Consider the following 19,968-nt stretch of genomic DNA (forward strand, 5'->3'; position numbering starts at 1 on the left):
GGAAGTGGCGTGGGCCCGTGCCGGCGGAGCGACTGCGATGGCGGCGGAGGAGGAGCGGCTGCTGGCCTGGCTGCGCGGACCGGCTGTGGCGGGACCCGGCGGCGCTGAGCTCGCCGCTTATGTGGCCGAGCTGGCGGCGCTGGGGCTGGCGGAGCTGGGCCGGGAGCCGGCGCGGCTGGCGGCAGAGCGGGAGCGGGTCGGGGCTGAGACGCGGCGCTTGGCCTTCGAGCACTACCGCGCCTTCATTCGCTCCGCGGAGTGCACCGGCCGCGCCGGCCGCGGCTTCGGTGGCATCGAGAGCCGTCTGAGCAGCCTGCTGGAGCGCCTGCCCGCCCTGCAGGATGCCTGCCGGTGAGCGGGATGGGCCAGGCTCGGGGGCGCTGGGGACAGAGCTGACAAGACGCGGGAAGGACTGGAGGTGGGTGAGGCTGGGGGCAGTTGGTGCCCCGGGGCCAGTACCAGCCCGGTGTTGGGATCGGGGTCAGTAGCAGAGCAGGAGAGTAGCTAAGGGGGTCCCAGGGTGTCCCCCTCCACCCTCCCGGTACTGATCCTTCCTGGCCCCGCAGGAACTTCATGCGTGATGCTGAGGCCATTGCCTGCAGCCGGCGGATGAACAGCCTGACACTGAACCGGCACACAGAGATCCTAGAGATCCTGGAGATCCCGCAGCTCATGGACACCTGTGTGCGTAACCGCTACTATGAGGAGGCGCTGGAGCTGGCGGCCTACGTGCGCCGGCTGGAGAAGAAGTACAGCAGCATCCCCGTCATCCAGGTAGGGCCGTGCTGCCCCTGCTGCATGGCTGTCCCACAGTCAAAGGTCAAAAAGGTCATTAAGGTCAGAAAAGATCTGTGATCACCGAGTCTAACTGTCAACCCACCTTGCCATGCTTGCTTAGACCCAAATGCCACAGCTCCATGTTTCTTGATGCATGGGGTGTTGTGACCCCGAAGTGTGGGACCTTGTTCTTGTTGAGGCTCGTGCAGTTGGCCTCAGCCCACTGAGGCTCTCTCCTCACAGGGAATTGTGGCCGAGGTGCGGCAGTCCACTCAGCTGATGCTGAACGAGCTCATCCAGCAGCTCCGCACCAACATCCCTCTGCCCACTTGCCTGCGGGTCATTGGCTATCTGCGGCGCATGGATGTCTTCACAGAGGCCGAGTTGCGCATCAAGTTCCTGCAGGCACGGGACGCCTGGCTGCGCTCCATCCAGGCCTCCATCCCCGAGGATGACCCCTACTTCCACCTCACCAAGACAGTCGAGGCCTGCCGTGTCCACCTCTTTGACATCATCACGCAGTACCGTGCCATCTTCTCTGATGAGGAGCCGCTCCTGGCCCCCGAGCAGCCCTCCCTCAACGAGGGAGCCATCTTCCATGGTTGGGTGCTGCAGAAGGTCTCTGAGTTCCTGCAGGTGCTGGAGCGTGACCTGCAGCGAGGGGTGGGTGGCCGCTTGGACTCGCTGCTGGGGCAGTGCATGTACTTTGGCCTCTCCTTTAGTAGGGTGGGGGCTGATTTCCGTGGGCAGCTGGCCCCCATCTTCCAGCGTGTCGCTGCCACCACCTTCAGCAAGGCAGTGGATGAGGCGGTGGAGAAGTTCCAGGAGGAGATGAATTCCTACACGCTCATCTCTGCCCCAGCTGTGCTGGGCAGTGCCGCAGCGGTGCCGGTGCCCTCAGCCCAGCCAGGGACACTGCAGCCACCCATGGTGCTGCTGGACTTTCCGCCCCTTGCCTGCTTCCTCAATGGCCTCCTTGTTGCCTTCAACGACCTGCGGCTCTGCTGCCCCATCGCCCTGGCACAGGATGTGGCTGCCTGCCTGAAGGATGCCCTTGGCAAGGTGAGGTGCTGGGGCTGTACTTGGGCTCGTACTTTGTAGGAGAAACAGAACAGCTGCAAATAAGGATGGTTTCTGTGCCCAAAATGCTGCCTTGGGCCTGGTGCTATGAAAGAGAAGTGGCTGTTTCATGTGTCAGGTTCTCCAGGCCCTTGGGTTTGCCTGGGGATTGTGATCTGGAAATTAATGACTCTGTTCTCTGCACCAGGTGACCAAAATAATCCTGGCCTTCCACCGGGCAGAGGAGGCGGCATTCAGCGGGCGCGAGCAGGAGCTCTTTGTCCACTTCTGCACAGCATTCCTGGAGGATCTGCTTCCTTACCTGAATCGCTGCCTCCAGGTTCTCTTCCCCCCGGCTCAGATCGCACAGGTGCTGGGTAAGACTCCACTGTGGGGAGGAATAAAGTGGGAGATGCTGTTGTCACCATGGGATGCAGTGTTAGCTGCACTGCGCTGGAGGGCTGTGCCCACCCCTCTCTGTGTCCCATAGGTATCCCTCCGGCCCATCTGCAGCGCTACAGCCACCTGGGCTGCATTGATGTGAACGCTTTCAGGGAGCTTCTGGCCCCTGTCCTGCCAACACAGGAGGCAGAGCTGCCGCCCAGTGAGGAAGAGCCATCCCCACAAAGCCCTGTGCTCGCACTGCATCGCACGCAGACAGAGGAGACTGGGCCAGGGGGGCCCGCGCTAGAGCAGGGCCGAGACGAGCCCGCGGACCCTGCACTGGGGGCTGTGCTGCTGGACGAGAGCGGGCACGGAGGGGAGCATCCTGCATCGTGACCCGGGGGCTGCAGAGACGGGAGAGCCGTGCTGCGGGAGGGGAACACTTGTTCTGCGGGCACAGGGGTCCCCACGCGTCCCCTCGGTGGGGCCGGGCCGTGCCTGCAGCAATAAAGCCGTGCCACCCGCGTGGCCGCCCGGTCCCCGCCGTGTCTTTCCCGTTTGAAGCCGCGGAGCCGTCGCTCCTCCCCGCCGGCAGGGGGCGCCAGTCCTCGCCCTCCCCGCCCCCAGCGCCCCTCCAGCCGTCGCGTCACATCCGCCGGGATGGCGGCGGTGCTGTGCCGGCGGCTACTGCCGGGCCGGGCTCCGGGTCAGGCTCGCGGCTGCGGGGCCGAGGCGGGGTCGGGCTGGGCCGCGGTGCGGGAGCGCTCTTACTGGCAGGCGCTGCGGCGGCGGCTGCGGGGCCCTTCCAAGCCGCCGTTCTCCGCGCCGTGCCAGGTGGGCGCTCCGGTGCTGCGCGCCGCCGCCGCCGCCGTGGCCCCTGAGCGGTTGGGCGGCCCCGAGCTGCGGGCGCTGGCGGCGGCGCTGGCGGCCGGGCTGCGGGGCGAGCCGTGCCTGGGGCTGAGCGCCCCGCAGCTCGGTGTGCCCCTGCGCGTCTTCGCCGCCGCGCTGCCCCCAGAGCGCTGCCGGCAGTACCCCGCCGCGCTCCGCCGCGCGCACCGCATCGAGCCCTTCCCGCTGCGGCTTCTCGTGAACCCCGCGCTGCGCGTTCTGGACGCCCGCCTCGTCACCGCGCCCGAGGGCTGCGCCAGCATCCGTGGCTTCTCCGCCTGCGTCCCGCGGCACTGGGCCGTGCACGTCTCCGGTACGGCCTCGTCCCCACCCCGTCCCCCCCGCCTCTCTTCCCGTCCCCTCTCCCCGCTGCCCGGCTCCGGCCCTACTGGCGCCGTCCTGCCGCAGGCGTAGATGAGAACGGGGACCCGGTGAGCTGGGAGGCGACGGGCTGGGCTGCCCGCATCGTGCAGCACGAGATGGACCATCTGGACGGCGTGCTCTTCATCGACCGCATGGACAGCCGCACCTTCGCCAACACCGCCTGGAGCCAGCTCCTCGACTGAGACGGAGCCCCGGCAGCGGTACGGCACTCTGGGATGTGGCCGCGGCCCCCACCTGCCCCTTGGAGCCGGCCTCGGAGCTTCCTTTCTCGGTCTAGGAAAGGGGGCTGTGCAGGAGGGGACCACCCCTCTCTCCTGCAGCACCTGGTCCACGGGAGGGGAAGGGGCTGGGAGCTGTGGGCTGTGGACCTGGAGAGAAACGAGGAGGGACTCGGCTCCAAGCGGCCATTATAGAACGTGCTCCTTGTGTGGCAGGCAAAGGACCGTGGGAATGGAGAGGAGACAGTATCCCCAGCGCTGGGTCCCTTTATGGCCCCAAAGCCTTGCTGTGGGGCAGCTGTGCCTCAGGGAGGGGCTAGGCACTGGCGGAAGCTTTCAGATTGTTTTTATTTTCATATAAACAAGACAGAACCCAAAGCAGCATTAATTTAAAAAATAAAAAAGGAGCAGGAAGAAGAGTGAGGAGCAGAGGAGCGCTGGGACGCCTCTGTTAATGTCGGCCCTGCCAGGGCAGCGTGCCCCCTTCCCTGCCTGGTGCTGAAGTGAGATGGGTTGGGTTGTGAGCTGCAGATGAACCTGTTTGGCACAGCCGCCTGCCTGGGAGCAGCGGGGCCCCATCATCCACCACGGCCCTTAACCTTCCTGCCCAAAGTCCTCTGTGAACTTCTTCACCTTCAGGAGGTCCTCAGTGTTCACGGTGGGACGGGTGGTGGCCAGAGAACGCAGCATGTCCGACTGCAATACAGAGCAGGGGGCAGCTCAGACGTGGAGGCTGGGGGGATGGTAACATGCTGGGGACACGCTCACGCTTAGGGTGCTGCTGCCGGGCAGGCACTGCCACCGCAGGGGCTCGGGAGGGCACCAGTACCCAGCTGCCATGTGCCTGCACCAGGCCCTGAGGCAAATGGCAGCTCTGGAGGAGGCAGGGGAACCGGTAGGGCTGGGGCGGCAGCATTGCTGTGCTGGGGATGGGCCCAAACGCAGCAGGATCTGACTGCTGTTGGCAGCCCCACTCACCATGCAGACGATGGGCTCCATCAGCTTGTCACTGGGCACCTCCATCCAGGTCATCTCGGTGGCACCCGGGTCCCCAGGCGAGCACGGCATCAGGAGGTCATCCACCAGAAGGTTGGGGTTGGTGCGGGAGGGACCGCGGACCTGGGAGAGGCGGGCAGTGCTGCAACACAGCCTCAGTGCCCCCCCTGCAGCAGCACAGCTCCTGGCACCCAACTCACCTTCTTGAAGTGCGTAGCTGACTGCACCTTGCGGACAGGCTGCATCAGGGCATCCCGCACAATGATGCTGATATCAGCCCCAGAGTAGCCATCTGTCTTCCGTGCCAGCTCGTGGATGTCAGCATCCGTCAGAGAGTGTGGGGTGTTGCCCAGGTGCAGTTTGAACATCTGGGCCCGGGCTGCCTCCTCAGGTAATGGGATGTAAATGCGCTTCTCGAACCTGAGTGTGGCACAGGCAGGCGTGGGTGAGCGGCTGTGTTCCCCACCAGGCTGGCCCTGCGCTGCCAAATCTCGCAGCCATATCCTGTGCAGTGCAGCACTGTGCTTTTGGGCACTGCAGAGGGATCGTGTCCTGCTTACCTCCTCCTGATGGCCGAGTCCAGCACCCAGGGGATGTTGGTGGCACCGAGCACCAGGATCCCATCACTACTGTTGCCCACACCTGCCCAGAGAAACAGCAGGGGGGACGCTTGAGAGCCATACCTAAAGGAGATCGCTGCTTCATCCAAACCCACCCCATCCCACATTCCCTACCCAACAGGTGTGCATGCCCCGGGCAGCTCATCGTGCCAGGGGAAGCCCCACTCACCCTGCATCTGCACCAGGAACTCTGTCTTGATGCGCCGGGCTGCCTCACTCTCATTCTCATTGCGGGAGCCACACAGTGAGTCCACCTCATCGATGAAGATGATGGAGGGCTTGTGCTGCCTTGCCAGCTCAAAGAGGTTCTTCACTAGCCTGGACACAAAGGCAAGGGGTGGGTGCCCCCACCCAGAGCCCCAGGAGAGGACCCACAGCCCCACCGCCCACCCACTGCAGAGGGGCACGAGCCCTACACACCACTGCTTCCTCCTGCCCCTGCCTACTCCAGAGCCCTGTGATGGTACCAAGGAGGGGAACGCAGTGCACAGAGAGCAGCCACCCCCTGGACAACCATCCCTTGGCCAGCCCGCAGCCCTGGTGACACCTTACTTCTCACTCTCTCCCAGCCACTTTGACATCAGGTCCGAGGACGACACGGAGAAGAAAGTGGAGTTGTTGGCCTCAGTGGCCACAGCCTTGGCCAAGTAGGACTTCCCAGTGCCAGGAGGCCCGAAGAGCAGGATCCCTCGCCAGGGTGTGCGCTTCCCTGCGACAGAGCCCAGCGTCAAAGCTTCTCCTGCACTGCACAAACTGCATCTGCACAGGGACCTCGGGCCAGCAGGGACAGACATCCCTTCTGCTCTGGGTCACCTCCCTGCATGCACACCTCTACCACAGCTGCCACCCTTCGTCATGGGGCATGAGGCCCCTCTCCATAGCCAAGCAGCAGTTTTGGAGCTGCCAGTGAGCCTCACCAGTAAACAAATGTGGGAACTTGATGGGCAGGATCACGGCTTCCTTCAGGGCCTCCTTGGCTCCCTCCAGGCCAGCCACGTCGCTCCACCGCACATTGGGCTTCTCCATCATGATGGCACCTGCGGGGCAGAGACGAGAGCTGGAGCCCACGGCTCCACCCCGCCAAACCCCCACCCTGCCAGGCTGACCAGACCCCTTGGCACATAGCACAGCTCCGAATTCCAGCAGTGCCCCCACGGCACCGCTCTCTGTGAGACCTCCCTCCAGCCGAGCACCGCCATGCCCACCACAGCCCCTCACCCATCAGCTGCTCCTGCAGTTTCTTCTTCTCCGGGTTCTCGCCCTCGCTGTCGCTGTCGCTCCTGGAGAGGTAGGACAGGGATGCGGTCACACGGCCGTACCGTGCCCCGCCGGTAGGGGAGCAGCCCCCACGCACCCCTTGGCGTCATTCTGTGCCTCCTTGACGGGCTTCTTGCCCTGCTTCTCCTTGCTGCGCAGGTACTCCTTCAGCTTCTCGGCCCGGTCCAGGTACTGCACGCACTTGGCACGGATGCTCTCCTTGGCTTTGTCGCTGTGCGCCTCATCTGCACGGAGAGCCCCGGCCGTCACCGCGGGCCCCGCAGCCCCGCACCCCCCGCGCCCCCCCGCTCACATTTGATGGCGTGCAGGAAGTACTCCACGGCGTGCTGGTACAGCCGCAGCGCCTCCTCGTAGTTCTTGGCCTTGTCCTCCTCGGTGGCTTTGGTCACCAGATCGATGGCTTTCTGCGGGGGAAGCGGCGACCTGAGCTCTGAGCCCGGCGCCGGGCCCGGCCCCACCGCGCGCCACCCGCCCCGCCCCGCAGCCAGGCCCGCTCGGAAGGACGGGCCGGGTCTTCCCGGAGCGGCCCGGCGGGGCGGTCGGAGGCCGGACCCGGGCGGCGGGCACGGCGCGGTACCTGCAGGGTGGTCGTTGTCATCTCATCGCCCGGTGGCGGCCGCAGCTGGCGCGACCCGGCCCGGCGGCGGCGGCGGCGGCGGCGGCGGGGGCCCGCGGGACCGCCCCAACTGCGGCTGTGCGCGGCGGCTACAGCGCCCCCCGGCGGCGCCCGCCGGTACGGCAGAGCAGGGGCGGGGCCTCCGCTGGACGCGTCCCGCCCGCACGTCTCGCGCATGCGTACACTACGCATGGCCGGCGCTTAGCGTGGTGTGTCGGTGTGAGCGGCTGCCGAGAGGCACGGTTGTCTGCTCTTGGTGAAGTCAGCAAAGGCGCTCGCTGGACTTCAGGAGGCAGAACTTGGGCTGTTTGGGACATCTGATGGGAGAATCCCTTGGGAGTCAGTGCCGGAGGGCAAAGTGCTTACATAGCATACATACACAGTGGTCCACAGCACGGACAGACACACGGTGCACATAGCCAATATGCTCTGTGTATACACCTCATAAATAGCGTGTGCATACATATCTGTGTGTGATATATATGTTCACTGTGTGTGTGGTATGGAGAGCATGTATGTGTGTCCATACTGTACTGCATGCACAGTATGTGTGTATACATGTACATGTGTATACAAACATGTACACACTACGCCTCAGGCAGTGCAGCCCCTCATACACACACACAGCACAGCATCTACACAGCACACACGCGTGTATATCTGCACACCCCTATACAGAAACACACACAGCACACACACACTGCACGTGCAGGGGCACACAGCACACCCCCATCCACACAGCACATCCACGCATGTGCAGCACCATGCACAGCTGCTCTTGCTGCGGTGCCGATCACAAACCCCATACAAGGCCAGTTTGTATAAATAGCGATTTACAAAGAGTACAAAAATAGAATGGGCTGAGCGGGGTGGGGGGCTCTGCACCCCTCAGGCCCCCTGGCACAGCTCATGGGAAGCAGAAACGTTTGCAGAGGAGTTGGGCTGGGGCACAGCGGGGACCCCCAGCACCGAGCACCCGTCCCCGCACCAGGGGCGGAGGTAAAGTACAAAAAGCAAAAGTGCATTGATCTATGTGTCCCTCCCCAAAACCACGGGGCCTACAGGGGTCCCACTGTGCTCCCAGCCCAGGCAGGGAACAGCGTTTGTTTGCAGACTCTGAGAGTTTGAGGAGCACCTGCCTTGTGATCACAGCATGGCAGGGACTGAGCCCCCTGCCCATACCAGCATCACAGGGCCAGGTCCCAGCGTCCTCCCGAGTGCCCACATTTTTAAGACGAGACCCCCCCCCAGGGGATACAAACAGTGCCCAACACAGTCCCACTTGGGGGAGGAACACAAGGTGAAGCTCCCCGGGGGGGGGAGGGGGGGAGTGGCCCCGCTGCAAGGCACAGGTGGTGAGATCAGAGATGGCTTTTGGGGGCAGGGGATAACACTGAGCTCCCCGAGTCGCAGAAGGGGAGCCCCCTCCCCAAGGCACCGGTGTGGCAGGCAGCGGTGGGGCTCCATGTTTCCCAGGCTGCTTTGCATTGTGGAGGCAGCTGGGGTGGTCAGGGTGGTCACCTACACCAGCAGCCCCATGCGGGTGACTTTGGCCGAGAGGAAGGTGTGCAGCACGAAGACGATGGGCTTGGGGCAGGAGTGCAGGTCCAGCGCCTGTGGAAGGAAAGGGAGAATGGTGTCAAAGCACAAGGGCAACCCAAGTCCTAGGGTATGTCTCGGATGGGGTTAGGGGTCCCTCCTCACCAGTTCCCCCTCTGGGCCTCCAAAGTCTAGATAGAGGGTCCTGATGCCATCATCCGCCGACATCTTCAGCTTTTCATAGGGGTAGCGGTAGAGGACGCTGCCGCCTGCCTCATCGCGGCAGATGGTGAAGCCGCCCTCGTAGTGAATGCAGAGCTTCACCTCCTGGCCACCCAGAGTGCAGCCTGCAGGCACAGGCATGGCTTTGGTTCTGTCCCCACCACCTGGCTACAGTCACCCCCAGACACCCCAAAACTGCCCCAAGCAGTGGAGAAGGTAGAGAAGCCATCATGCAGCACAGCACCATCACTGCCAGGGACTCCCTGTCCCATGGGCAGAGCCCTGGTGCCGGTGTGCACTCACCCACGGACACCTCTTTGATGAGCTCAGCAGCAGCATGGCAGCCCTGCACCAGCACTCGCGTCCAGCAGGACAGGTCACGGTGCGTCTCCACACGGAAGACGTGCATCTCAATGCCCTGCCGTGAGCCCGTTCGCGTGGCAAAGGTCAGCTCAGAGCCCAGCGAGGGCGAGCGGCGGCCCGAGCCTGAATGCACCAACCTGGGGACGGGAGGAGATGTCGGTGCTGCATCCCACGTGTGGGGATGGCTCCTACGGGAGTCCCCATCCCAGTACCTGGTGGCCACCAACGGGTAGCTGTGGCATGGCGAGGCCCACGCGTCGCGTGTCCAAGGCATGGCGTCGTACAGCAGCAGATCCTTCTCCGTCACCGCCATCAGGACTGGCCGCCACTGCTGCCGCCCGCCGTCCAGCCGTGCCTGATGGACAAGCAGCACAACGATAGGGCAGCTTCAGCTGTCATGGTGCCACCCAGCGATGGCATCCCCCGGTACACAGACCCGTACCTGCTCTGCCAGCCACGCGACATGCTTCACCTCCCGGCCCCCAGCGCTGCCACCCAGCGCAGCATTGAGCTCCGCCAGCACCTGCGGCAGCAGCGCCGTGATGTTGGCATGCAGCGCTGTGAACCAGGAATGTGCGGTGGCAGTGTCCTTGCAGCGCAGGATCAGCGTGTTCCTGCTGTCCGGCGAGTGCAGCTCGATCAGCCTGCGGGGATACGGGGCTCTGGGACGGGGCCAGCCTGGCTGCAGGCGTGCTGCCAGCAGTGGGGCCGGAACGGGGGCACGGCGCAGCCTGGGCCATGTGCCAAGCGCTTCCCAAACACCGCCGCCTGCTCACCGGTTCTCCAGGTCGGGCATGCTGAGGTTCCGTGCAGCGAAGCACATCTTCAGAGGGATGACCTTGTGGTCACGGGCGCCGTGGTGCTGGGGTGATCCTGAGTCCTCGCTGCCGCTCAGGCTGGGCGACTGCGGGGCAGCTCCCTCCCAGGGCAGGTCTGACACCAGCGATGGCTTCTTCATGTAGGGCGTCACCTCTCGCATGAACTTCACTGCGGGCAGACGGCGTCGGTGTTAGGGATGGGGGGAAGAGGGGCCACGGCCAGCGCTGATCCCTGCCAGGAGCCGGAGGCACGCAGGGCCCATCCCAGCACCATCAGGACATGGGGATCGGAAGGGCCCGGCAGCGCGGGACAATGGCGCGGGCAGGAGGTCAGCCTGCAGCCCATCCTGCCCACCCTGCCGCACGCTGTGGCCAAGTTTCCAGCGCCGTGGGTGATAACAGCCCCAGGATGGTGCCTGCAGCCAGGATGTCCCGGCCCTGCACTCCTCTCGGGGCTGAGAGGAAGGAAGGACTCATCGCTCCAGGTCCCCACAGACCATCCCTCCCCAAACACATGGTAGGCGCCAGGATGTCAAAATCCTTCACTTGCTGAGTGCTGTCCCATCACCACGCCGCTCCCCGCTGTCACGCTTGGGGACAGCCAACACAATGTGTTCCAGATGCTGGGAGCGCTGCGTGCCAGAGCACTGAGCAGGGGCTGACGCCGAGCAGCGGGCGTGCGGCCGAGCCAGAGAGCCGAGCCCCCTCAGCAGGGAGGGAACAGCCTCAGGGCAGCGGGGAATTAAAGTGAAAAAAAAACAGCGAGTAAGCTGTAATCTGCTGTGAAACACAGCTGTGAAGCACGGCTCCCCACAGGCAGGGAGACGGTGTGACGCCGTGGTGGGAGCTCTGAGGGGCGCCTGGCGGTGCTGCTGAGCCGACACAGCTGGAGGGGATGCACTGCCCTTGCTGCGGACACCAGGGGATAATATTAGCTCCCGCCGCGCTTATCCCCAGATTACGCCTTCCCTGCGCACCTCTAATCCCCATGGGCAGGCCAGTGCCTGGAGTGGATGGTTGTGAGCTGGAGCTCGGCCAGCGGCAGCCTCCAAGGTGGCTCACAGCTGGCAGCCAGATGTTGGCAGCCTGTGTCTGAGGCTGGAGCACTGGGGCCACTGCTCCCTGCCCGGGAGTGAACCCTTTGTGCTCTGAGCCATGGTGCTGGCACTGAGCAGCAGAGACAACGACATCCCTGAAACCCCCTGGGCAGGCTTTTGAGCCCAAAGTGGGAGCTGCTGGACACACCGTGAGCTTCATGCCCACCTCCCTTGATTTGCACAGGGCACCCTGCAGTGCCTTGCACCCTGTGCAGTACCAGCTAGGCAACCACAGTGTTCCAAATGCTTGGGTGGGTGGCATTGGTTCAACCAACCTGGTGGTTTGCCTGCCTTTGCCGTAGCTGGGACAGTACACGCAGACACTGCCAGGCTGTACAACCCTGGCCAGCACCCTGGCACTGGGGCACGGGCAGCAGCAGCAGAGCCAGAACACAGCTGGGAGATGCTGCTGGGGGCAGTGCCTGAGGCACAACACGAGCATGGAGCTGCTGTACCAACACGGCGCAGCGCAGAGGGCAATGGCACGTGCAGACTCACCAGCTGAGCTCCATCCCAGCACGGCTGTCATGGCATAGCACGCCTACACGCTCACCGCAAAGGAAACCCAGCACTGCTGCACCCTCACAGCTCGCTGCAGGAAGGCGGCTGCACCCTGGGCTCACCTACGGGGCCTCTCACTACAGCCCAGACCCCCCCTCGCAGCCCAGCATTACCAGCCCCCTCCCAGCAGCACCAGAGTGGTTTCCCCACCCATGCATGTGGGTTTCCTCCCACAGCCCTCCTTCCTCTTTCCGACCTTGCTGCCCGGTGCAGAGCTGCCTGTGGGCCCAGAGCTCAGCTCCCAGCTCCCACCCAGGACGGGGTAGGGGTTCCGCTGCGCTGATGGCACCAGAAGGATGGCACCCAGCACAGGTGCCTGCAAGTGAAGTGAAACCCAGGGCTGGAGAGTGGGCACGGGGCACAGTGCCAGTGCTCCTGGCAGCCCCCAGCTGGCTAGGGTACCCCATCCACGTCCATGGAGCAATGCTGTCTGCCCCTGCATGCTCCTTCCAGCCCCAAACATGGCTCGTTCCCTCCTTGTCCCCCGGTGCCCTGGAGCCAGCGTGGGCAGCTGAGCCACACAAATCCGCACACGCCCTCGCACCGACACAGGGCCCCGGTGGACATCAGGACGGGACGTGGGGGTGGGACCGCGCTGACACTGGTGGTACCGGTGGCACCAGCAGCGCTGCACCGGCAGGTCCTGCCCCAGCTTGCCGAGAACAGGTCGGGCAGGAGCCTGTGCTCCGCGGGCACCGAGCCTCGTGCACAGCATCAGGGCGGGCACCGTGGGGAGCACCGCAGGTCCCGGGGCGCCGCTGCCATCCCCGGCGGCACGGGGCACGGCAGTAGGAGTGAGCTCCGACGTGGCCGTCCCCGTTCGCCGCCGGGCTGTGCGGAGACGCCACAGGGAGCGGAGCCGAGGGAAGGCCGGGGACGAGGTGACGGGGGAGGAGGAGACCCCGGGGCGGAGAGCGGGACGGGGCAAAGGGGGGGAGCGGGTCCAGTACCTTCCAGGATCACCTCCCTCCCGGCGCGCTTCAGCGCCTGCACGGCCTGGTCGTGGGTGGCGTCGCGAAGGTCCACGCCGTTCACCGCCAGGATGGCATCGCCGAGCCGCAGCGCGCCGCTCCGCTCCGCCGCCAGCCCCGGGAAGATGCGGGAGATGAGCACGGGCATGCGGTTCTCGCGACCGCCCTTGATGCTGATGCCGAGCCCGCCCGCCTCCGCCTTCACCACCCGCACCCTCCGCACGCAGCCGGGCACGGCCGCCTCCGCGCCGCCCCACTCGCCGCCGCCGTTGGCCACGCCGTTGAGCCCCGGGGTCGGTTCTCCGGGCTCGGCCGTGAGGCTCAGCGCCTCTCCGCTCAGCTCGGCCGCCACCCGCACCCAGCGCTCCCGCAGCAGCAGCTCCAGCAGCCCCGCCTTGGAGGCGCGCGTCCACACGGCCATGCCGCCACCGCCGCGCCGCTCCGCCCCGCCCCGCCACGGGTCCCGCCGCGAGGACACGCCCCACGCCCGCATGGCGAGAGGCTATTGGCTGTGCGCGTCGCGAGAGGCGGGGCGAGGGGCCCTTCCAGCGTTCCGATTGGCGAGGGCTGGAGGCGGCGGCGGGGCAGCGCGCCGCGGACTGGGGGCGGGGGAGGCGGGGGTTCGGTGCTCCGGTAAGGACGAGAGAACAGCGTGAGAACAGCGCGTTTATTGAGGTGGCCGGCGCTAAGTGCCGAACTTCTGCTGCTGCACGGGCGGCGGAAGCTCTGCGTTGATGTCCACGGCAGGCCGCTCCACCGTCACCAGGCAGCGCTCGTCCAGAAGGTCCGCGAACAGCAGCGGCTGTGGGCACAACGGTGTGAGCGCAGGGAACGCGACAGAGCACCGAGGGCAGCGGTGCCAAGGGCGCTCCCGGGTATGAGATGCACGCAGGGACCGCGCCGCCCACCTGGAACTTCTTGCAGATCTTGAAGGCGTGAAGGTGCCGGCGCCGGGCGGGCTCTGAGAGCTGCTTCAGGGTGCTCTGGTTCATCAGCAGGGCGTTGTTGTCGGGCAGGGGCTGCGGGCACGGCCCGTGTCAGTGCTGCAGCTTGGGCACCAAACCCTGTGCCCACCCCCTCAAGTGCCGCACACCACCCGCCCTTCCCTTTGAACCAACACAAGCAACCCCTGCGAAGCTCCAGCAGTGCCCTTGTCAGCTCACCAGGGACTTGTCAAGGACACACAGCATGTAGACATCGTGCAGCAGGACCTGCGAGGTGTTCTTCGGGTTGAAGGTGATGTGGGTGATGGGTGAGTCCCTCTCCAGCCAGAGCCTGTGCAGCCCGCTGTTCTGCACAGCACGGCTCCAGGCCGTGTACTGCTTCTCAGGGATGCTGAACTCAAAGAGCTGTGGCACAGGAGAGAAGATGGGTCCCCATCATGAGCCCAATGCCAACACACAACCGATCCCAAGCAGCACACGGCTGCCGCAGGCACAGCTCCCACCTGCTGGTCCGAGTAGGAGATAAAAAGGTTGTTGGTTGCTGGGTGGATGGCGAGGGCTGTCACCGCACAGCTGTAGGTGGGCACCGTGCAGTGGTGCTGAAAGGCAGAAGGACAACACTGTCCCACGTGTCCTCGGCCACCCGCCGGTACCTCCCCCAATGCCCGGCTCCAGGGACACCTCAGAGGGCCCCACACAGAGCCCTGCCTGTACCTTGAAGTGTTTCAGGCTGTAGACATGCACCTCCCAGTCCCCGCTGACCGCAGCCAGCCAGTTCCCATCAGCACTCGATGCCAGCAGGTAGACAGCTTCCCGGCTCCCTGAACAACACACACACAATTGCTACACAGACACAAGAAAATGCTACACAGTCACAGTCAGGACAAACAAGTACCCAGAAATGCTCTCCATCTTCACCCCCATGCTCTCAGACGCCTTAAATTACTCCAAGGTGTCCCAGATCTAGGGCAGCACCCACAGGGGCCACAGTGCCTGCTCCCTACCTGCGGGTGGGCGCAGCGTGTGCAGGTGTTTGCAGCCTCCCAGTTCCAACAGCTGCACCACATGGACAGAGCCTCTGTCAGAGGCGATGAAGAGTCTGCCTGAGTCGGAAGCACACTGCAGCTGGTAGGCTGGGAGCAGCAGCTTGGGCACGCCGGGGACCTTGCAGGTGGAGAAGGCAGCACTGGCAGTCACACTGCTGACAAGCAGCCCCACTGCTGCTGACCCACACGCTGTGCCACCAGCAGCCCCAGCTCCCTGCGAGACCCCCCAGCCCTCACCTTCTTGACACTGATGCTGTCGCCCTCATGCTGCACACGGTAGAGGTGGAAGCGAGACGCAGTGCTGTAGGCAATCCAGCTGCCACAGGGTGAGACGCAGCTGCAGTAGATGTGCTCAGGACCCTGGAGATGTGGAGGTGCTGAGTGGGGTCCGCAGAGCACCCTGGCACTCGCAACTTGGCCATCGGAGGAAGCAAAGCTGCCAACTCCAGTTCAGTCTTACCTTGCTCTTGAGCTGCAGGAGGTGCTCCGGCATGCGGCTCACGGGAAGGACCTCTCCATCCTTTCCTGGAATGACAAACAAACATCAGTAACAACAGAAACTATGCAGGCCCTGGTGAGAATAGCAGGGGACCCAGAGGGCGTGGTCCAGACACCAGGATGGATCCAGACCCTTCCCTGGCCGCCTCGAGGCCTCAGGGCACCACCCAGCTCAGCAAGAAGAGTACGTTGCCAGCAGCACCACGGTCCTGCACAGCACTGGGTAACACAGCCGTAAGCAAAGCTGGGCTGCACCATTCCTCCACTGCCCTGGCAGATTGCGCCCTGCAGTCCTCCAGACACTGCCCTGGAGTTAAACTCAGAGGTCTGTACCCAACAGACACCAGCAGACGTACCAGTTTTATTAGTAGAGCCAAGTCTCCAGAGCTCCAGGTGCTGGGAGAACTGGAAGAGGAGGAGCCGGGCTTTCCTGGCACAGGAGACAAGGCGTCGCTGCAGGCAGAAACGGGCACATTATCATGGACCACAGCCTGGCAGAAAGGGTTGGTCCAAAGCTGCAATGGCTTGGGCTGCCAGCAAGCAACAACTCAGGTTCTATGGGATGAGAACCAGGAGAGGGAGCCGCAGCAGGACCAGTAGGACAGGCTCATCAACTCTACTCTCCATCTCACTGCATCACAGGAGCCCACAGGCGTGCCAGGGCCAGGAGGGGACCCAGCGGGGCAGGCAGAGCCTGGCTGCTCCCACAGAGCTCACCTCATGGCCCCAGGAGCCACCACAGGACCCTGCTTAGAGCCACACTCACGTGGGGAAGGGTGAATTTCCTTAGCGCTGTGTCGTAGCCCTTCTTCTGTACCTTCTCCATGAGCGGGCGGATCACCAGCTGGGCATCCAGGCCTGGAAACCAAGTGGAGCTCATACAAGCAACTATTGGAGGGGGGTGAGAGGGGGGAAGGGAGGACGGGGGGGAGGGAAGAGAAGAGGGGGAGGGGGGGACAGGAGGGAAGGGAGAGAAGCCATCGAGCTTCCCCACACAGCGCTCACCTCCAGAGATGAGAGCTGTCGGGGTGTGCACCACAGCTCGCACGTCGTGGGTGTGATGTTGGAATGGCTTCGTCTTCACCCAGCGCTTCTCCTGGCCGCCTGCCTTCACTGGCAGCAGCTGGAACTGGTAAGTGGCCCCCGCCGAGGTGCCCACCACAATGCTGTCCTCTTCCTGGGAGAAAGAGAGGGCTGTTGATCACAGGGCACAGCGATGGATACCACCTGGGTGCTGGCACTGCTGTCCCGGCCCAGGGTGACCTCACCTCTGACACAGCCAGCGAGAGTGCAGCTGAGGTGCTGACAGTGTGGGAGTCCTGCAGAGTCCCTCGCTCCCAGTCCCAAAACTGCACTCTCCCAAATGAATCTGAGCTGACGACGGTGCCACTCGACAGGAAGGCGATGCTCCACACGACGCACTCGCGCTTCTTGGACTTTGGCACATGATAGTTCACCATGATCCTCTGGGCTGTTCGGCCTGAGGTAGGGAAGGGTTGTTCAAGATGGGGAGAGAGTGGGATGACCTCAGGCTCCTCACTTTGTCCTTTCCCTGCGTCCTGTGCGCTGCAGGACTCCCAGGCTGGGAGCTGTGGCAGTGTCAGGCAGACATCCCAAAGCACAGACTTGTGGCTGCTGATGGTGCCCCAGGACAGGGGACACCGCAGGCTCCCCCTGAAGGCTGCTCCAAGGAGCGATGCCCCAGTCTGGGGCAGTTCATTACCTGAGCGGACATCAAGCACACGGATGAAGTTGATGGAGCCAGCTGCCAGGTGGGTCCCCGAGGGATGCCAGGAGAGGCACAGCACACGTCCTGTAGAGATGGAAGCTCCAGGTGTGCTCCAGGGCACAGCAGCCTTTTGGTGACCAGAATGGCACAAGGAGTAGACAAGGGGATGGCCCTGCAGAGCCCCCCACACTCACCTTTCTGCCGGTCCAGGTTCTTCTCAAACTGAACACCCCCAGGCACCACCTGGAAGAGCTTCACCGAGCCGTCCTCACAGCCAATCTAGGGATTGGGGGGTGTAAGGATCAGCTCCTGGGGGTGGCAGCTCCTCGGCCATTGTGAGCCCCATCCCTGCTGCTCACCGCCAGCCGTGTGCCATCGTTGTTGGCAGCCATGCTCCAGATGGGTCCCCCGAAGCCATCGACAGCGCGGGCCGGGTGCAGCCGCTCCAGGTCATACTCAGTGATGTCCCCACTCAGGCCGGCCCCAAAGAGCCGCTCCCCTGCTGCCCAGCACAGCGCTTCCACTGAGCGTGCCTGGTGCCCGGGGATGGCCTAGGGAAGCAGGCCCCATCACCACGGCTCTGTTCCACCCGTATCCCCACCGCCCTCAACCCCGTGGCCCCTGGTTCCCTGCTGCTTCTCCCCTGCCACCCCACACCCGGTTCCTCCCGAGTTCCTGTTAACACCCCAGCCGTGCTCTTCTCAATAACCCCCGGTTCCACACTGTCACATGACCAGGTTCCCCCGCCGGTCCTCCACCATCAGCCTCCACTCACCATCCCCACCATTCACCCCCGGTTTCCCATCTATCACCCCGCCCAGTCCTCCCCTTCGTTACCCTCAGCCCCCAGCCCAGTTCTCCCCGCTCTCCCTCCGTCTCCCTTCCATCACCCAGCCCCGCTCCCACCTCCTGCCTCCCCACACAGACTCCCCACCACCACCACCCGGCCTGGTCCTCCCCGTTCTCCCCGCATTCCCCGCCCACCTTCTCCATGTAGTAATTAGCGGCGAAGTTGTACACCTCGACGGCGCCGTCGGTGCGGGCGAGCGCCAGGCGGCAGCCGCGGTGCCGGTAGGCCATGCAGCGCACGCCGGCGGGCACCAGGTCGAAGAACCGGACGCGGTGCACCTCAAACTCCCCCATCGCGGCTCCCGGCCCCGCTCCGCTCCGCCCTGCCGGGCCCCACGTGCGGCGCCGCGCTCCCGGAAGCGGAAGTGATCCCCAGTACCTGGAAGCGGAAGAGCAGAGCAGAACGGCGGGAGATTCGGGTGTGCCGGGCGGTGGGAGCGGAGCCGGGGGTGCGGAGCGAGGCGGGCGGCACCCAGCCGGGACGGAACAGCGGGGAGGGCAAAGGGCTGCGCGCACGGGGGGGCACGGAAGGTGCTGGGGGTGTGAATGGGACACGGGACTCCAGGAGGCACGGGGGGGGCGGTGCGATTTTGGGGTACAGGGCTCTGGGCGTAGAGGACTCGGTGGGGTGTGGGCATGGGGAGGAATTTAGAGCATGGGGAGGGCATCAAGGCATAGGGAGCAGCTGGATATGATGGGAGGTATGGTGCTCGGGGCGCTGCGGGTTTGGTGGGGTGTGGGGTTATGGGGGAGCTCGGGGCATGGGGGGCAAAGCAAGGCACAGGGGGCAGCTGAATATAGTGGGGCTTTGAATGGAGTTGGTATGGGAACGTTGGCTTAGTAGATTCATTGGGACATAGGAAAGGATCATGGCACAGGGGACGTGGGACGGTTCAGGGTATGGGTTTGAGGAGATGGGGGTCCCAGTATCACGCAGCAGCCTGAGGGCTCTTCCCATCCCATCCCCTTGCAGTGACAGCAGCTCTGCAGAGCCCGCATTATGGTGCAGCTCATCATCTCCAGGTGAGTGAGGGCCTGGGCCTGCCACGCTCGGGTGCCCTGTGCCCGGTGGGCGACACCACTCCTCTCCCTGGCAGTGCTGGTGCAGGCAGCCTGGAGCGCTGGGTGCTGGTGGAGCTGCAGGGAGAGGTGGAGCCGCGTGGTGGCGGTGCGCTGCCTGGGAGTCTGCTGGGAGACCTGCACTACACACGGGAGGTGAGCAGCGCTCTGTGAGCCCGGGCTGTGGGGTGGCGATGCCCACAGGCCGTCCTCACCCCACTTCTCCCACGCAGGGCATCCCCGTGCTCATCGTGGGTCACCACATCCTCTATGGGAAGGTGGTGCAGCTGGAGAAGCCCTTTGCTGTCCTGATGAAGCAGGCGGCCGACCCTGCAGGGACGCGCTACGCTGTTACCGCCCTCATCAAGACCAAGCTGCTCTTCAAAACGCGGCCCAAGCCCATCATCACCAACGTGCCCAAGAAGGTGTGAGGACACAGATCTGCTGCCACAGGAGCAATGCTTTTCCTTTGTGATGCTGCCGAGGACAGCTGGGGCATGAACGCAGCGCCCACCTTAGGCAAGGGGCATCCTGCAGGGCCAGGCTGTGCCCCTAATGGGGGCTGCACATGACGTGCCACCAGCACTGCCTCAAGTACCAGAACTCAGCTCTGCAGCCATGCACATCGTGCTGCCAGCTCTGCCCATCCTCCTGCCTGTGCCGGGTATGGCTTGGGCACACTCTCAAGCTGGCTGCCTCCTCATGTGCCCTTCTAAAGTCACTCCTGCAGCCAGCAGAGCTGCAGACAAGGTCTATCACTTCTGTTTTAGCACCTTCCCCCCTTGAGTCTCCCCAGACTGGGAGCCCACGTGGAGTCGGGCAGGGGGAGCAGGGATGACACACCATGTTTTCTCTGTGCAAGTCTTTATTGTGTCAAATCCACCAGGATATAAAAAACAGACCTCTCAAAATATGAAAAAAATAGGAGTTAAAAAATAAATAGATTTACAAACAATCAGCAATAAAGTGTAAATACGAAAAGAGCTACAAAAGTCTCCTAAAAAATCCCATCTTAAATAAAAAGCCTGACTTGTACAAAGGTTTTAGCCCTG

General features: G+C 64.0%; 5 protein-coding genes across 7 annotated transcripts; 2 read left to right on the plus strand and 3 right to left on the minus strand.

The window, feature by feature from the left end:
- Window positions 1-4: 4 nt before the first annotated feature.
- COG8 (component of oligomeric golgi complex 8) lies at window positions 5-4,139 on the plus strand. Of its 2 annotated transcripts, none has more exons than XM_052685776.1 (5): window positions 5-351; window positions 567-774; window positions 1,021-1,839; window positions 2,045-2,213; window positions 3,517-4,139. In XM_052685776.1, the coding sequence occupies exons 1-5, from the start codon at window positions 38-40 to the stop codon at window positions 3,672-3,674; spliced, it is 1,668 nt and encodes a 555-aa protein (XP_052541736.1). In that variant the 5' UTR covers window positions 5-37; the 3' UTR covers window positions 3,675-4,139. The 2 variants fall into 2 exon arrangements, with proteins under 2 accessions (XP_052541736.1, XP_052541735.1); XM_052685775.1 differs by lacking the exon at window positions 3,517-4,139 and adding an exon at window positions 2,327-2,760.
- On the minus strand, window positions 4,040-7,276 carry VPS4A (vacuolar protein sorting 4 homolog A). The gene is made up of 11 exons (XM_052685777.1): window positions 7,182-7,276; window positions 6,897-7,008; window positions 6,681-6,828; window positions 6,545-6,606; window positions 6,244-6,363; window positions 5,879-6,035; window positions 5,496-5,644; window positions 5,267-5,348; window positions 4,907-5,126; window positions 4,689-4,829; window positions 4,040-4,406 (listed from the first exon to the last, which is right to left on the minus strand). Exons 1-11 carry the CDS (start codon window positions 7,200-7,202, stop codon window positions 4,305-4,307), a joined length of 1,314 nt encoding a protein of 437 aa, XP_052541737.1. The 5' UTR covers window positions 7,203-7,276; the 3' UTR covers window positions 4,040-4,304.
- A 760-nt stretch (window positions 7,277-8,036) lies between these two features.
- SNTB2 (syntrophin beta 2) lies at window positions 8,037-13,235 on the minus strand. The gene is made up of 7 exons (XM_052685774.1): window positions 12,771-13,235; window positions 10,121-10,331; window positions 9,787-9,988; window positions 9,557-9,699; window positions 9,285-9,481; window positions 8,925-9,106; window positions 8,037-8,834 (listed from the first exon to the last, which is right to left on the minus strand). The coding sequence occupies exons 1-7, from the start codon at window positions 13,210-13,212 to the stop codon at window positions 8,742-8,744; spliced, it is 1,470 nt and encodes a 489-aa protein (XP_052541734.1). The 5' UTR covers window positions 13,213-13,235; the 3' UTR covers window positions 8,037-8,741.
- Window positions 13,236-13,444: 209 nt separating this feature from the next.
- Window positions 13,445-18,222, minus strand: UTP4 (UTP4 small subunit processome component). Its single transcript, XM_052685854.1, has 16 exons — window positions 17,993-18,222; window positions 17,368-17,559; window positions 17,203-17,287; window positions 17,003-17,092; window positions 16,548-16,759; window positions 16,285-16,456; window positions 16,046-16,137; window positions 15,636-15,732; window positions 15,242-15,306; window positions 15,019-15,141; window positions 14,740-14,899; window positions 14,450-14,556; window positions 14,239-14,334; window positions 13,955-14,140; window positions 13,700-13,810; window positions 13,445-13,593 (listed from the first exon to the last, which is right to left on the minus strand). Exons 1-16 carry the CDS (start codon window positions 18,149-18,151, stop codon window positions 13,477-13,479), a joined length of 2,064 nt encoding a protein of 687 aa, XP_052541814.1. The 5' UTR covers window positions 18,152-18,222; the 3' UTR covers window positions 13,445-13,476.
- Window positions 18,154-19,874, plus strand: CHTF8 (chromosome transmission fidelity factor 8). Of its 2 annotated transcripts, none has more exons than XM_052685857.1 (4): window positions 18,154-18,276; window positions 18,831-18,880; window positions 18,955-19,072; window positions 19,150-19,874. In XM_052685857.1, the coding sequence occupies exons 2-4, from the start codon at window positions 18,858-18,860 to the stop codon at window positions 19,345-19,347; spliced, it is 339 nt and encodes a 112-aa protein (XP_052541817.1). In that variant the 5' UTR covers window positions 18,154-18,276; window positions 18,831-18,857; the 3' UTR covers window positions 19,348-19,874. The 2 variants fall into 2 exon arrangements, with proteins under 2 accessions (XP_052541817.1, XP_052541816.1); XM_052685856.1 differs by having other exon boundaries at window positions 18,238-18,306.
- Window positions 19,875-19,968: the final 94 nt, after the last annotated feature.

This window comes from Tympanuchus pallidicinctus, unplaced genomic scaffold, assembly GCF_026119805.1.
Source record: "Tympanuchus pallidicinctus isolate F22 unplaced genomic scaffold, pur_lepc_1.0 scaffold22, whole genome shotgun sequence".
Classification (NCBI taxonomy): Eukaryota; Metazoa; Chordata; class Aves; order Galliformes; family Phasianidae; genus Tympanuchus; species Tympanuchus pallidicinctus.

Excerpts from the sequence above, each read along its gene's own strand:
- COG8 (XM_052685775.1), top strand. The coding sequence starts at position 38 with ATGGCGGCGGAGGAGGAGCGGCTGCTGGCCTGGCTGCGCGGACCGGCT. Across the intron at positions 352-566 it reads GCCCTGCAGGATGCCTGCCG|GAACTTCATGCGTGATGCTG; the intron begins GTGAGCGGGATG and ends CTGGCCCCGCAG. Across the intron at positions 1,840-2,044 it reads TGAAGGATGCCCTTGGCAAG|GTGACCAAAATAATCCTGGC; the intron begins GTGAGGTGCTGG and ends TCTCTGCACCAG.
- VPS4A (XM_052685777.1), bottom strand. The coding sequence starts at position 7,202 with ATGACAACGACCACCCTGCAG. Across the intron at positions 5,645-5,878 it reads TGGCTGGGAGAGAGTGAGAA|GCTAGTGAAGAACCTCTTTG; the intron begins GTAAGGTGTCAC and ends CTTTGTGTCCAG. Across the intron at positions 5,349-5,495 it reads GTTCCTGGTGCAGATGCAGG|GTGTGGGCAACAGTAGTGAT; the intron begins GTGAGTGGGGCT and ends TTCTCTGGGCAG.
- SNTB2 (XM_052685774.1), bottom strand. The coding sequence starts at position 13,212 with ATGGCCGTGTGGACGCGCGCCTCCAAGGCGGGGCTGCTGGAGCTGCTG. Across the intron at positions 9,482-9,556 it reads TACCCGTTGGTGGCCACCAG|GTTGGTGCATTCAGGCTCGG; the intron begins GTACTGGGATGG and ends TCCCGTCCCCAG. Across the intron at positions 8,835-8,924 it reads GAGGCCCAGAGGGGGAACTG|GCGCTGGACCTGCACTCCTG; the intron begins GTGAGGAGGGAC and ends TTCCTTCCACAG.
- UTP4 (XM_052685854.1), bottom strand. The coding sequence starts at position 18,151 with ATGGGGGAGTTTGAGGTGCACCGCGTCCGGTTCTTCGACCTGGTGCCC. Across the intron at positions 17,288-17,367 it reads ACGATGGCACACGGCTGGCG|ATTGGCTGTGAGGACGGCTC; the intron begins GTGAGCAGCAGG and ends CCCAATCCCTAG. Across the intron at positions 14,557-14,739 it reads CACGCTGCGCCCACCCGCAG|GGAGCCGGGAAGCTGTCTAC; the intron begins GTAGGGAGCAGG and ends TGTGTTGTTCAG.
- CHTF8 (XM_052685857.1), top strand. The coding sequence starts at position 18,858 with ATGGTGCAGCTCATCATCTCCAG. Across the intron at positions 18,881-18,954 it reads GTGCAGCTCATCATCTCCAG|TGCTGGTGCAGGCAGCCTGG; the intron begins GTGAGTGAGGGC and ends TCTCCCTGGCAG. Across the intron at positions 19,073-19,149 it reads ACCTGCACTACACACGGGAG|GGCATCCCCGTGCTCATCGT; the intron begins GTGAGCAGCGCT and ends TCTCCCACGCAG.